Below are 14,036 nucleotides of genomic sequence, written 5' to 3'. Positions count from 1 at the left end.
ACTAACTTACAACTTTCCAAATGAAATTTATCTCCAGGAGCAAATCTTTTCCTAGGTCCGAGTAGATTTGATCGAAAGAGGAGAATTTCTCGTTCATCTTCGGGTAAATATCCCTTTCCATTCTTACTAAAACAATTAGGCTAATCACATTCTCCTTCCTCAAAGCAAGCTAGCTTTATGTAAATCATACGCCAAAGAATGATATATTCTGACTATTCACGAACATTTTGAAATGCACGCCGCACACGTACTTCTAATATGCTTTGAAAAAATAATCAATTAAAAAAATTAATTGACAAAAAAAAAAAAAGGTTTAGTCGCTTATTTCACAACACAGCGGTCTATGCGTTACCTCGTACCTAGGCTCTCTCTGTTGACTGTCCAGTCACATATAATTATAATCCAGTTCTTCACATCCAAACGTCAAATGTTTCATAAAATGATAAAGGTTACAAAAACTCCCACTGTGAAACGAAGGCTTAACTCTGTTCAAATCAACGAGGGTTGTGAAGTTCGAAGGATAGACAACTCTACGCACTGAATATATCGCTTTTCGGTGGATAGCGCAATATGTTTTGTTACACTAATCTGCTGAATGATGATTTATCCGGTATATAGCGTTATCCGTCGTTCGAACAACCGGGCCCTATCTGGCTCTGTATAGTAACCATTCGGTTCAGTCTCCAGGAGTCAGTTCTTCAGTGCGCACGCGGTCCTCCCTGGCGAGGAGAGGAAAACGAAGGTATCAATACACCAACAGCTGGAGCTGAGCCTGAGTAATCCTTTGACAGCTCACCGTGAACAGACGAAGAATAAACATTCAACTTATTATACTATACATACCATAGGTTCATACCATAAGGAAAAGAGGGTTAATTTTGTTATAAACTTTCTTTATTTTTTTCTGCACTAGAAATACCAAATTGGAAAAGAAATTCATCACTTACTTACAACAATCAAACACTTACATGCGAGTCATTACAAGACTTGAGGTCAGTAAAAGTACTAAAAAGCACACCAGAAGCTACATGTTGCTTAGAATAGAATAAAGTTGATATCATTTTACATTTTGATAACATGTATCTTCAAGCCAAGCAGCTCTACACTAACATCTAAATTTTTTTTGAAGCTTCTAACAAACCATTGTCCATAGGCCAAAAAAAAGAAAATATTCCAACAATGTCTAACTCAACTGAAAGTGGGATAAAGAATTTCCTTGGAGCATTACACATTTGCACCTGAATTAGCTGATGCATTTGTTTGATGTTTACAACAAGTGCAAAAGTCTCACTAGAAACATGCACTGTAGGAACACTGTTCAAGATACAGGTGGATTGCTTTGTTTTCTTTACATGACTTTTTTGGATCAATGTCAGTATCTGAACAACTGTGCACCCACCCCTCCCCTGACCCAACATTAACCCTGACTTGTTATGAGTCAAAGGGTAGGTACACAAATGCTCAGATACTGACAGAGATCTGCTTTTTCTTCATCAAAAGAGAACTGCTGCTAAGTGTAATTTGTAGAAGAACCTCTAGAAAGGCAAAGTTTCATTTAATGTCCATCATACATGCTTCCCTCTGGTGGCTGAGGAAGCTTCATGTTCTCTTTTAGGGTCATCATTCTACAAGTGAATAAACAATAAATTAACAAATGAGTAAAGAGCCCCTTTTAACTATTTACACCCTCACATCAGTATCCATATTCTCCACACTGTTCTCCGCAGATTTCCCATGGCACTGACAAGGAGAATTTGTTTACCAATCGATAGCTTCTAGAGTTGGTGATCATTTCCTTCACTCTTGTGACCTTAGTGTTTGATTCAAGAGAAATTAGATGCTATTCACTCCTACTGTAGTGGTCAAAGGTTTTATAAAGTGCATTTACAAACACTTTAAGGGTTAGGGACAGTATTTGCTAAGTCACTTTTTACCACTCTCTCATGTCCAATTTTTATTCTCCCTTAAGAGGAGTGGGTGTCACAAACAGCAGCTGTTTATCCAGCCTACTGTAATGGACAAAAAAGCCAAATTTGACAAGCTCATAAATTTTAAGAAACTTCTCCCCATATCAGCTCTTTAAATGTCTACAGGGTTTTTGCTAAGAATATCTACAATGTAACACATTTGTAGTTTTGTTCCCCAGCTCTCACAAACTGAGCAATAATTCTCCAGTGTGGCTTTTTACATTTTTTACATGGTGGAATGGCCCAGAGAATCTGGTGTTGGATCAGTATAACATTCTCCTCCTGACAGAATTGTTAATTGTCATCCCCTAGATAATAAATTGAATAAGATATTGTTATGGGAAGCTACACTTGAATTTAACATAGAGAGCAAAACTACCTCCTTAGCTCCTGTAAGATTGTTTTTATTGTGTTACTCCTCAACCAGCTTTTTAATACTTTACATGATTTTGGATCAACCTGTAGGAGACAGATATCATGTTAGTAAAAATAAAAAATGTACTTTCATGTTGAATGATAAACAATAGGTGTACTAAAATTGAACATCATTGTTGTGTAACAACTAAAGGGACTCAAATGACTGCAAATGCTTATTAGTGATCCTGAGTGTGTTTTCTTTGGCTCATCCTTTGGTGTAAGAACACATCACTTTCACACATGACATGGAACAAATACAATTGAGCTTAACCCTTTGACTTCCAGATCAAATTTGCCATTCTCCTTACTGTCAACCATACAATTCTTATGAAGTTACTTCGGAGAGTTTAGTATTGGATCACTTAATTATCCTCAAATTGATATTTTTCTTTATTCTCATCACTTATCTGGTTGGTATTGTATTGGTATTGTAAGGAGAAATTCTGTCTTGGTCACTCATGGAAGTTACGGGGTAAAGGAATAATGAGGCAAAAACAAAGAAAGCATCTGCAGGTTCTTACACCAAAGTAAGCAGCCATCTTTGCCGTCAACATTGCAGTACTTTCACAAATCAAATGAGTTCTGGCCACCATGTCAAAACAATAGGAGAAAATAGTTCCAATCATGGACTGGCCATTTACATTGATGTAAAATAGTAAAAACTTAAAGTTTTTATTATCATTCTTGGTAAATCAATTATGTTTGTTCTTAACAGTGCAATCTCAACCAGGTTTTAAATATGAAAACTCCTTGTACTTCTTGAGTGGCTTTGCATTTGCATCCTGTCTGCAGAATGAGCCGCAGTTCCAAAAGTTCCACTATGAAAGTCAAGATCTCACTTGCATGTGAATCCTGCAAAGATGCTTTTATTACCCACACATTTAATTGAGCAAAAACAAATTCCACTATCCCTTCTTTATTGGGGTTAAAAAAATTAATATATTAATTAACTGGAAGACAAAATAAAAACCATAAAAAGTCTCTGGATAATATTTTGGCGGTTTTGGTGAATGTGACTTTTGTAATTTGCAAAAAATATATCTCAAAACAGTTTTTCAAAATATCTCTATGTTAGCACTAGAGGTGTGCTTAAAGCTCTCCCTGAAAAAAATTAGGGTCATCAAATTCAATTTTTGGTTAAACTACAAAAAAAAGGCCAAAAAAGGCTTTAAATTACTGTGATGTTATTGAACAGAGCCACTTCAAAAAAAAATAATCAAACATTGTATAAGAAAAGTGAAAGAGTTGATCTTAACAGTGCAATCTCAACCAGGTTTTAAATATGAAAACTCCTTGTATTTCTTGGCTAGCTTTGCATTTGCATCCTGTCTGCAGAATGAGCCGCAGATGTGCAAAGTTGCACCATGAAAGTCAAGATCTCACTTGCATGTGAATCCTGCACAGATTGTTGATATTACCCACACATTTAATTGAGCAAAAACAACTTCCACTATCCCTTCTTTATTGGGGTAAAAAAAATTAGTATATTAATTAACTGGAAGACAATTATAAAAACCATAAAAAGTCTCTGGATAATATTTTGGCAGTTTTGGCGAATGTGACTTTTGTAAGTTGCAAAAAACATATCTCAAAATAGTTTTGGAAATATCTCTATGTTAGCACTAGAGGTGTGCTTAAAGCTCTCCCTGAAAAAAATTAGGGTCACCAAATTCTTTTTTGGGTTAAACTACAAAAAAGGCCCAAAAAGGCTCTAAATTCCTGTGATGTTATTGAACAGAGCCAGTTAAAAAAAAAATAATCAAACATTGTAAAAGACAAGTGAAAGAGTTGATCTGATGTTGTGCTAAAGCTTCTATCTGGAAGTGATTTCAAAGCTAGAAAAAAAGATTTGGGGTTGGTTAGTCAAAGCACCATTAAGCTACTGTAACCCGGGCTTGGCCAACATGTGTAGCTTTGTAGACAGTTCTAATCATTTTAAATATTTTTTTCTGTTGCACTTTAAGGTAAAACTCCTCAGAAAACGTAGGCCTTAACCCTTTACACTCTAAGGTCAGTATGCATATTCTCCATACTGTTCTCAGTATATTTTTTAAGGTGCTGACAAGGAGAATTTGTCTAACAATCAAGAGTTTCCTTACTTGGTAATCATTTTTTTCATTCATATTGGACTCTTAAACTCACCTAGAGCAATACAGTAGGTGATTGGTTTAAAACTGTATAACTCTTTTCAGCCCAAAACAGTTGTTTAAATGTATTTAACCACAAATTGTAATTGAACCAGGGAAATGAAATCCATGTAATGGGATTTTAATCAAATGTATGTACAGTCAAATAATATTTCTACAAAGTTTTTAACCATTTTTCAAAGAATTACAATAGGAAACTGAAACAGCTACCAGGAAACATCTGGCTATTTTCTATATGCTGTTTTATTTCATTTTCATTTTCTAATTCAGACTTAATGTTTTTTGCCAAGCTTCAAGTGATTTGACTGGTGATTACCAATGTTTAGGGAAAATTCCACTCAAAATTTAAACATACCACAATATTTGTTTCCTTGCAAAAGTTGTGAGATTGTTTCATTAGTTTTCTCAGTACCTCAATATTGCTCTTTGCTGGGTTTTCAGAGAATAAATTTAAAAGAGGCACTTCAAGTTTACAGTGAGAATTTAAGAACTTTGGTTTGAGAATCTTTTCAAGACATTTCAGGAGAATAACTATTTTTTTTTCATGTTATCTATTAGTTAGTCTTTTTGGAGGGGGGGGAGAGCACTCTCTGGTCATCAAGCAAGTCTATTCCAACAGCTTGTCATTTGACAAATACATGAAGTGGTTGATGTGCATGTGTGTAAAATTATAGCTTATTTCAAAATGGAAATTTTGGTTGTCAACTCATTTCTTTTTCAGACCCAAAAGTTCTTTCTTTTGCACAACAATGCAACACAATGGAAACATTATATTGAATAACAAAGACACATCAGATGTACATATACAGTGTATATGCATTGCTTTGCATATCCATTAAGTAAGGAACAGTAGATTTGCATGCAACTAAAAGTCTGTTTCTACTTACAACACCAGTAGCATTCACTCCAGTGATGTTTATCCTTGTTTTAAACCGCACATTAGGTGGGTCATCTGGATATTTAGGACCACACGTTATCTTGAGGTTATATATTCGGTTTTCATATACAGTCTGTGAGTAAAGATAAAAACAAAGAAAAGGTTAACCCTAACATCCCTTTCAAAGTTCTCTATACTGTTCTCTATATGTTTCCTAAAGTATTTACCAGGAGAATTTGCTTAATAATCATGAACTTCATAACCTTGTGTTCATTTCCTTTATTCTCAAGAGCACAATTTTTGATGCAGTGATAATAGTAATGGGGGAAATTGGATGCTTATTCCTCTTAGAGAATAAAAAAAGGCTAAAAGAAAAGATAACATGCCAGATTCACATCACCAAAATTACTCCTTTTTTCATTCATAAACAATTAAATTAAAAATTAATGACAGTGGACAAATTACATAGTACTATACAAGTAGGTTTAGAAAAAGTAATATAAAGGTAAAGACTTAACCCTTTAACTCCCAAGATCTAATAATTAATTCTTCCCTCAGGCTGTTACACATTTCTTTGTAAATTAGTTGCATGAGTTTGGTGTTCAATCAGGATAATGACTTCTACCTAATAGGTTTGAATATTCTCACCACCTATTTTGCTGGAAAATATTAATCACTTCTGGGAGTTGAAGGGTTAAGACCAATTAGCTGGAGACATGGTGGCATAATGGTTAGAGCGCTGAATTCCAAGTCCACAGTGTTATAGATTTTTTTGGACAGAATCTCACAAACACACCAAATTGCAGTGACTGATCATAGCAAAAGAAAAACAAGCAGACAATGAATTGCCTTGACTCACAACAAAAGCCTGGTTTTCAGTAATATTTTGGTGACTAACAGATAGTAATTTGGATAAGAACATTCTTCCAAATTACTGAGAATTTCTGGGGAGTGAAAAGATCTAAGGTGCAGCAAATGATTAGTTTTTATCGATTAAAGGGCTGAACTAGTCATCGTGGAGGTGAACTCTTACTGGGTAAAACTGTAGATGAAACAAAATGTCTGGTTGCAACTGATCAAGAATAGGAACCCAAACAACTTCCAAACTGCCCTCTGCACTGTCCGTACGGCCTCATAAATTATCTTTCTGGCTTTTCCTTTGATAAGAAGGGGTGTAATTTGAGTAGAACATTTTATTTGAACTCGAATCAGGCTTACAACAATCATATTGCTCTGATTAATAAAAAATACAACGATTTTGATCTGATGTTCTAATTAAGGCGTGCAAGCGTTAACGTAACACGTAACCCGTAGATCAAGTCAAGGTAAGCGAGCAAAGGCTTCACTGTACCCGACATCAAAAAAGTAGAAAAAAAATTTTCAAGAAGAAAAAAGCAAGCGTGATTTTACTTTCCAAATACAAACTAAGTCCGCCGAAGGTTGTGATTGCATTGGGAGGTTCATGAAGCTTCAAGTTGATAATTTCACGCACTTTAAGCTTTTAAATTAACAAAATCAAAGCAAGTAATCCGTTTAACTAGGTTTTAAATAAAACCAACAGTATTTCATAGCCTTGAAAACTTACTCTTGGAGGACCAAGGATCATACCGGTCCATGTTATTAAGTTCATATCGTCGTCGTCCTCCAGGCCCCAGCTAACAAAACCGTCACCTCCTTTCTGACCTTCTTCGAGTTCCTCGAGCAAGCGAAAATTGCGGGGTACTACTACTGTGAGAATAAAATAAGTACACGATTTAAATGACGAATGAAAGCTTCTCTGACACGAAGCAGCTAATTAACCCAACAAAATCATGAGCACAGAACGACAAAGAGTAACTATTTGCTCACCAACACTGGCACCCGCCATCTTGGATTCTCAACCACGCCAGCTTGAGGCTAAACTTTCCGGTTTAGTAGCCGAGTCACATTCGTCGGTGCCTTCAGTGTTCGGTAATTGTTCGGTAAACTCTCGGGATTACACACAATAATTAGTTGTTGAGCGAACAGTCTGAATGATTTTTAAGAGTAAGTGAATTAACCGATTCAATTCTCCCAACATTTCGAATTATTGTTCTGCCGGTAGTTGCAGTGCGGACCGAGCGCAGCGAGGTCCGTACAAAACGACCGAGGGCCAATATTTCCCAGTTCGCCTCGAGCAATCAAGGTTGGTAAGTAATTTATTACATACGGCACTCGGACAAAACTTATTCATTTTATCTATAAATAGCACTTCCGGTCTCTTTAATTCAAAGGGCTTTCGCCGTGACATGTTTTTAATGACGCGAGCAACTAAGAAAGACCAAGCCTCCACGAGTTTGAAAACAAATTATTTCAGTGTTAAATCACAAGAGACGGTTTTCATCTTAAGCTCGGAAACCGAAATGTAGTGATAAAAACCACCATACCGTTCACTGAAGTGAAACTAGACTGGAGTTGTCGAATCCTCCGGCTTCAAAAAAAAGATCTTCGCTTTCGCCAATCGGCAAAGCGTATTCTACTTGTACTCCGCAGGTTGTGCTATTCTCGATTTTTCAAACACATTGTCCTTGGATAGGTTAAATGAATATTTCCTCTGGCATAAGTATCGCTGTCACTGTCTACTTCGCTGAAAACCGGAAATTGTTGCCGGCTCGCACTCATTTTTCCTACGTGTATTCCTAAAAAATATACATTGACAAAAGGTGGTCAAGATTGGATGCAGCCGGGTCGGATGCTTGGCTTTTCATTTCATTTGCATCTTTGTAGAGGACGAGAGTGTTCAAATCATCAGCCACCTTCATTTTTGTTGGAAAGCCTTTCTTTTTGTTCATAAAATATAGACTCCTGGCTTTCACCATGGCTTGTTTTATTGCTTGGTGAATGATCTTAATCTTCTTCGTCTTCCATACCTGTAATCAGTCGTTTGGTGACTTGTGTGCCAGTTTTGTTGTCGTCGTCGTCGTCGTTGTTGTTGTTGTTTTTTTTTAACAGAGAATGAGGATATTCAAGGGTTCCCTTTCCGCGCTTTTAGTTGCAAATTTTGGATTTGCCGGTTTTGGAGAATAAAAATACAGGGTTTATGACCGTTCCTATGGAAACGGTCCGTATGGCAAACCCGACCGCACGCTCGGATTCACCTCAGCACTACCCTGTCATATAATAAAAACGGTTAACGACCAGTTTATCTCCGAGTGACAAACGGGGTGGCAAGATGTGTGGCAAATCCCTTAACATTGTGCAACTTGAAGACTTCCTTTTTCAAGCTTATACTCGTGCGAGAGATAACCCTGCTCAACCAAAAGTGATGGACCTCAACTTCTCCTGTCAATACCAACAGGAAGGTTACAAAAATTGAGAAACGTTCCAGGTATATGGTGTTATTTGATACAAGCTGAATTCTCATTGCTAAATTGAAATGAATTATCTAAGACCTGATAGGTAGAATAGGGAAAAGGATTTTCATAGTTATTTGAAAGGGTTTGGAACACTTTGAAAGAAACACCATTTATCAGAGACGTATTCAATAAATCATGTCGTTTTTTTAACTTTACTGGAAGAAAATAAGATAAGATAATTAAGGAGTATTCTCCACTCTAACACGCGTTCTATTTTATCAACAACTTTCCAAGGAATCACCCCCTATACTAAGCGTAAGTCTCTTATGTTGCCTAGTCAGATAATGACTCGTGGAAAATCACGGGGAGGTAGGGTTGGAAGATCTCGAGATGCAACATTGTTTTTTCCCTATGGTGCACCTGAGATGAAAATGTCTCTTCTTTCTCTAGAGCAGCTTTTATCTTTTTTTAAATCAACTAGCGATTTCATAGTTGGCTTCGGCCACACCCACTCATATACTTTTACTAAGGGTGCATTTTTATTAATTACATACTCGTCAAAATTTATATACCCGATTAGGCAATTGCAAGATGCATAAATCTATTTTAGAGTGCGATACGAGATTTTCACACTGAACTCTCTCGAAATTAAGCTAAAAGTAAAGTCTGACCGTCATTATTAGAAAAAAAAAAAAAAAAAAAAAAGAATTCCAGCATTTTCAAATCGTTCAATAATGCATCGAGTTAATTAAGTGCACCAAGAAAGTTAAAAGTGGCGTTCAAAAGGATGTTTTTGCTGAAGAAACAAAAATACGAGATAAACTGCTCGTAAAACTGATGTTCACGGCCACTTGATATCGTGAAAGGTTTTCAGGCTTAATTTCACTGAAAAAGAAAAATTTCAGCTGAAACTAAATGTCAATCGAGCCCATAAATCTTGAAAAGATAATCGAATTTACGCGATTTCCTTTTGTGTTGTAAAAATTCAAGAAAAAATTCGACATGTGAAAATTTTCACGCACAAAATATCAATTCTCCGCACGGCCTGTCATACATTAATCATAACTTTTATTCTGAGATTCTGATGTTTCATCAAACAAGTTCCCCCAAGCTGACATTTTTCTTTCTTTTCATGGCGTTTCTCTTTGAAAATGATTGATATTGTAAGGAGAAACTTATTTTTGGTCACCAGGGAGTCCGCTAACCTTTTGTTTAAGTGGCCATAAAGCAAAACCACAAAAACACGAGAGCCTGCCCGCGAGAAAAACAAACAGCGTTAACCGGCTTTCACTAAAAACCCTGCGGGGTCACTCCTGGGTGGGATCCCACACAGCAGCGCAAAAAAATAGAAGTTCCGATCACAGTTGATAATGGCGAATCTGTTGATGTTGTAGTAATCTGCCTTAAAAGCTCTATAAAAAAAATTAATACGACTTAATCTTAATTGATATTAGACTATTTCTTTAACATTTTGATTTAACCACTGTTATTTCTACTTGTGATTCTTCTCTTGAGGTGTTATAGTCGTCTTTTTTCAACCTTCTCTTTAAACTTTCGCTGAAGTCTTTCTTCAAAAACGCGTAAATCAATGGGTCCATGATGGTGTTGAAAAGCAAAGTATAAAACGAAACATAGAGAAGTGGCAACGAGACCAGGTTAAGCTGATCAAATATTTCACAGATGTTGATGTAAATAAGTGGCATCCAAGAGAGAAGAAACATCCCGAAAATTAGAGCAAACACTATCACCGCCTTGTCTTCGTTCCCCGCCCGCTCCCCCGTTCTGTTACCCCAAGTGGACCGCCTTCGATTTCGAGTGATGAATCGACGCACCACGCGGAGAAGACGCACGTAAATCCACACCATCACCAAGCACGGCAACAGAACGAAGCCAAATACAGTAACAAACAGGTAAATTTTGTGATATTTCGACATCGGATCAGCATCCCAAGCCACTGGAAGTATCGAGATGAAACAAGGTAAGATCCAACACAGGGAGATGATCACCGCTACTCTGGTAGCGTTCATTGTCACCCGGTAACCTAGTGGTCTGGTCAGAGCCACGTATCGCTCGTAGGTTACCGCGCCGATGTTGAAGATCGACGCAAGAAGTAGAAAGGCGATAACATACCCAGTAATTGGCGTCTTCGTCATAGTAAAGTTCTCGCAAATGTAAATCGGAATGAGCGCAGCAGCTATAAGTAGGTCGGCCACCGAAAGAGACACTATAAATGAGTTAGTAATTGTCCACAGCCGTCGGTCGCTCAGAACTATCAGGCATACGATGATGTTGAGTGCAGTTGACACAAGACCTAGTGCACCCCATGTTACGGAAAGCGGGATTAATACATTTGTGTCTACACCAGTGTAGCTTTCAGCGTCGGGTGTAAAAGAAGCCGAAGTGGATGTGTTGTTCACGGCTAGTTGCATCAGTAAATGAATGATGAATTCACACTTAAAAATGAGTCAGGCTTTCCTTTGTGTTCTTTAACTTCCTCTGTTCTTTGTTTTTTCCTCTTAGCCGTAGACAAACAGGGATTTGCAGCTGTTTCACTACCTTTATGAAATATGGCACAATGTTCGATTTCTTCAAGGGGGTCTCCTACTCTAGAGTTGTTTTGCTAAGGAAACACAACGATTTACCCGCAATCTTCGATTCAGAAAAGGATCAGCTGCGATTAGCGTATTAGCGATTAACGTAGCCAGTAACTGGTCCTTCTTCATCGACCTGTCAAGAATAGATGTTAAAACAACAGTTTAATGAAATAACTTTTACGAAGCTGACATATGCTCAGGAAAGAGCTAAACTAAATAAATATTTAATAGGAAACTGCTCGAAAAAGCGGTTTTGTACCATCGAGATCGATCCTTGTTCCTTCAGTTTTTTTTTCTCAGAAGATTTAAAAATAGAGATCTATTGAAGATTTTATTACAATAACAGCCAACGGGAATTTGATTCAAGATTCAGTTTCTTTTTTTTTTTCCCGAACAACTTCTATTATGAGGACTTCATGCAAATGTGGCACCAGCGTCAATTACCCCAGACACAACCAAAATTGAAATTGCTTCATGACGAACCGTGCCTACCAATTATGCACCACTTCGTTTCTTTTTAGAAATAAACAGCTTAATATTTCACTAGACATTATCGTAGGTGGGTTTTATTTGATGCATAATGCTGTATGGTGCTTAGTAATTAAACAGGGACTACTTTGAGGTTTCTCAATGATGTCATTGTTCCTTACAAAGCTAAGTCGCTTAGGAACAGACTACTGGTGTTGTGGGAATGTCTTTGACATTAGTAAGCAATTTCCTGTATATATAAAAAAACAAAATCACTTTGACTGTAAATAATGCTGAAACCTGACTAATTTTACAACAAATTCTAAGATCTAGAACGGGTCTGGTAATAGGCTTGGAATGCTTAATTTCCTGACCCTCGAATAACCAGATTTTAACGCGTATTAACAAAGCTTTTCATTTCCCACTCCTTTTTGTTATGACTTTGTTTGCGTGTAAGCGAGAAAATATTATTGCGCAAAAACTCATTTATATCTAACAAAGACTCTGCATCAATATCCTGCATTCTTGCTGTAAGGCGAAAGCTTTGCTTGGAAATCAAAATGGAATAGTCAAGTTCCTTTGACTTTGAAAGACGCATACCATAATATGATTATGCTTTTGATTTTGATGAGAAGCGAAGTCCTTTGAAAACGTCATTTCCATATTTGCGTTTTAAAGTAAAGAGAAAAAAATAAACTTAATCTATCACAAATTCAGGTCACGCCTTTTGATTTGGTTTGATTTTTACTGTAATTAGAAAAAATTCAACATGTGATCGAAGCTTTTTTAACAGACCCGAGTCCTCGAAACTGAACACACACTGCAGCTTACCTCATTGTTTACTCACACATTTTCCCAAGTAATTAGTACTCTAAGAAACCAGTGTCCATTAAAAATGATTAATTTGGCAAGTCTTGTAGGTGATTTTAGATAAAACTGAAATTTCCTACAATCCTAGTGGATTGTTCCCCCTACACGTAAGAACAGTGATGATGAACAAAACAATACCTTTAACGAGAACCAAAACAAAGAAAATCAATTCTACTTGAATATCCATGTACATAAGCAAGAGCACTTGTCGGCCTTATCATATGAAAACAAACGGATATGTTCAAAACAGTTGTGAGATTTACCTCAGTATGTATTTAGCTACACTTGTCTCCTTTTGAAATTAATGCAAAATAAACAGACAAAGAAAAGAGAAACAAAGAAACAAACATAAGACATATAGCTTGGAGCACCTTAAACGAACAGCAAATTCCGGCTGATCAGAGAGCAGAGATGCGTATACCTAGGAACTAATCCTCTGTAAACACTATTTTGACCAAGAAGTTTAAACTTTATAGCGCATTTCGATTTAATGCATGTTGTACAACGAAAACCAACGTCACTGCAGCAACCAATCAGAAGGAAAGACAGCCTAAAAGGATGCCGATTGCAGCTCAAAGTCAAACCAAACACACGCTTAAAACGAGGGAAAACGAGAGTCTCTGCTAATTGGTTAAGAGGATGGTTAGATGGAGAAGCTTTCCAAATATTCATGCCAATTAGGAGAAATTTGAGACAGCAATCAGTCTGTCAAAAAATTAAACTCGAAGGAAACCAGGCAGCTGAATTGTTGAGTTAATCACCTCTATTCTGAAAAAGAGCTTTTGAATTAGAGGGGGCAAATATGTGCTCGGCATATATCGGGGGGAATGAGTTGATAATGCGACTTGGTCAGCGTAACAAGATTCTAAAGCTGACGTTTGTGTGCTAGCCCTTCGTCACGAAAGAGATGTTTAAAAAGAGTAGGACAAGGAAAAAGATAAATTAGAGTCGTTCCATGTTCGACCAATGAGTTACACTGAACCCCTCCTTAAAAGAACTAAACCCAATGGTAGCTAGTCCATTTATGACAACCGTGCAACACTGTGACACTACTGAGATCAGCCGGCAATGTCAAAAGTGTAAATTTAATTAAGGACTGATTGAATCCCATTCCTTTGAGACCGACGACTAAGAGTTTTAGACCTTGAGTGAGTTATATCATTCTTACTTTGCTGTAGTGCCACACGTGAGGATTCTTAGATCTACATCATTCATTAAAGTTGTCTTGAAATGTTCCCTACCGTTAGAGCTACTACGGTGTATTAATCCGAAAAACAATGGAAGAAAAACAATAATATGTACGTACCAATTTTTAGTTTTAGGGTCCAGTGGAAACTATATGATTAATAAAACTGGTAGAAACGAAAAACACTGCCAGCTTG

General features: G+C 36.9%; 2 protein-coding genes across 3 annotated transcripts; both read right to left on the bottom strand.

Annotated features, from left to right (window-relative positions):
• Positions 1–876: 876 nt before the first annotated feature.
• On the bottom strand, positions 877–7,469 carry LOC131787904 (ubiquitin-conjugating enzyme E2 variant 1). 2 transcript variants are annotated; one of them, XM_059104981.2, is made up of 5 exons: positions 7,257–7,469; positions 6,994–7,133; positions 5,419–5,541; positions 2,347–2,426; positions 877–1,625 (listed from the first exon to the last, which is right to left on the bottom strand). In XM_059104981.2, exons 1-5 carry the CDS (start codon positions 7,273–7,275, stop codon positions 1,556–1,558), a joined length of 432 nt encoding a protein of 143 aa, XP_058960964.1. In that variant the 5' UTR covers positions 7,276–7,469; the 3' UTR covers positions 877–1,555. The 2 variants fall into 2 exon arrangements, with proteins under 2 accessions (XP_058960964.1, XP_058960963.1); XM_059104980.2 differs by having other exon boundaries at positions 6,994–7,136; positions 7,257–7,466.
• Positions 7,470–9,773: 2,304 nt separating this feature from the next.
• LOC131787903 (adenosine receptor A2a) lies at positions 9,774–11,260 on the bottom strand. The gene has a single exon (XM_059104976.2). It carries the CDS (start codon positions 11,149–11,151, stop codon positions 10,186–10,188), a length of 966 nt encoding a protein of 321 aa, XP_058960959.2. The 5' UTR covers positions 11,152–11,260; the 3' UTR covers positions 9,774–10,185.
• Between the last annotated feature and the right edge of the window lie 2,776 nt (positions 11,261–14,036).

Source organism: Pocillopora verrucosa, chromosome 3, assembly GCF_036669915.1.
Source record: "Pocillopora verrucosa isolate sample1 chromosome 3, ASM3666991v2, whole genome shotgun sequence".
NCBI lineage: Eukaryota > Metazoa > Cnidaria > Anthozoa > Scleractinia > Pocilloporidae > Pocillopora > Pocillopora verrucosa.
This window is presented reverse-complemented; position numbering and strand designations above follow the sequence as displayed.

Excerpts from the sequence above, each read along its gene's own strand:
- LOC131787904 (XM_059104980.2), bottom strand. Across the intron at positions 5,542-6,993 it reads TGATCCTTGGTCCTCCAAGA|ACTGTATATGAAAACCGAAT; the intron begins GTAAGTTTTCAA and ends CTTTACTCACAG. Across the intron at positions 1,626-2,346 it reads ATCTTACAGGAGCTAAGGAG|AATGATGACCCTAAAAGAGA; the intron begins GTAGTTTTGCTC and ends ATTCACTTGTAG.
- LOC131787903 (XM_059104976.2), bottom strand. The coding sequence starts at position 11,151 with ATGCAACTAGCCGTGAACAACACATCCACTTCGGCTTCTTTTACACCC.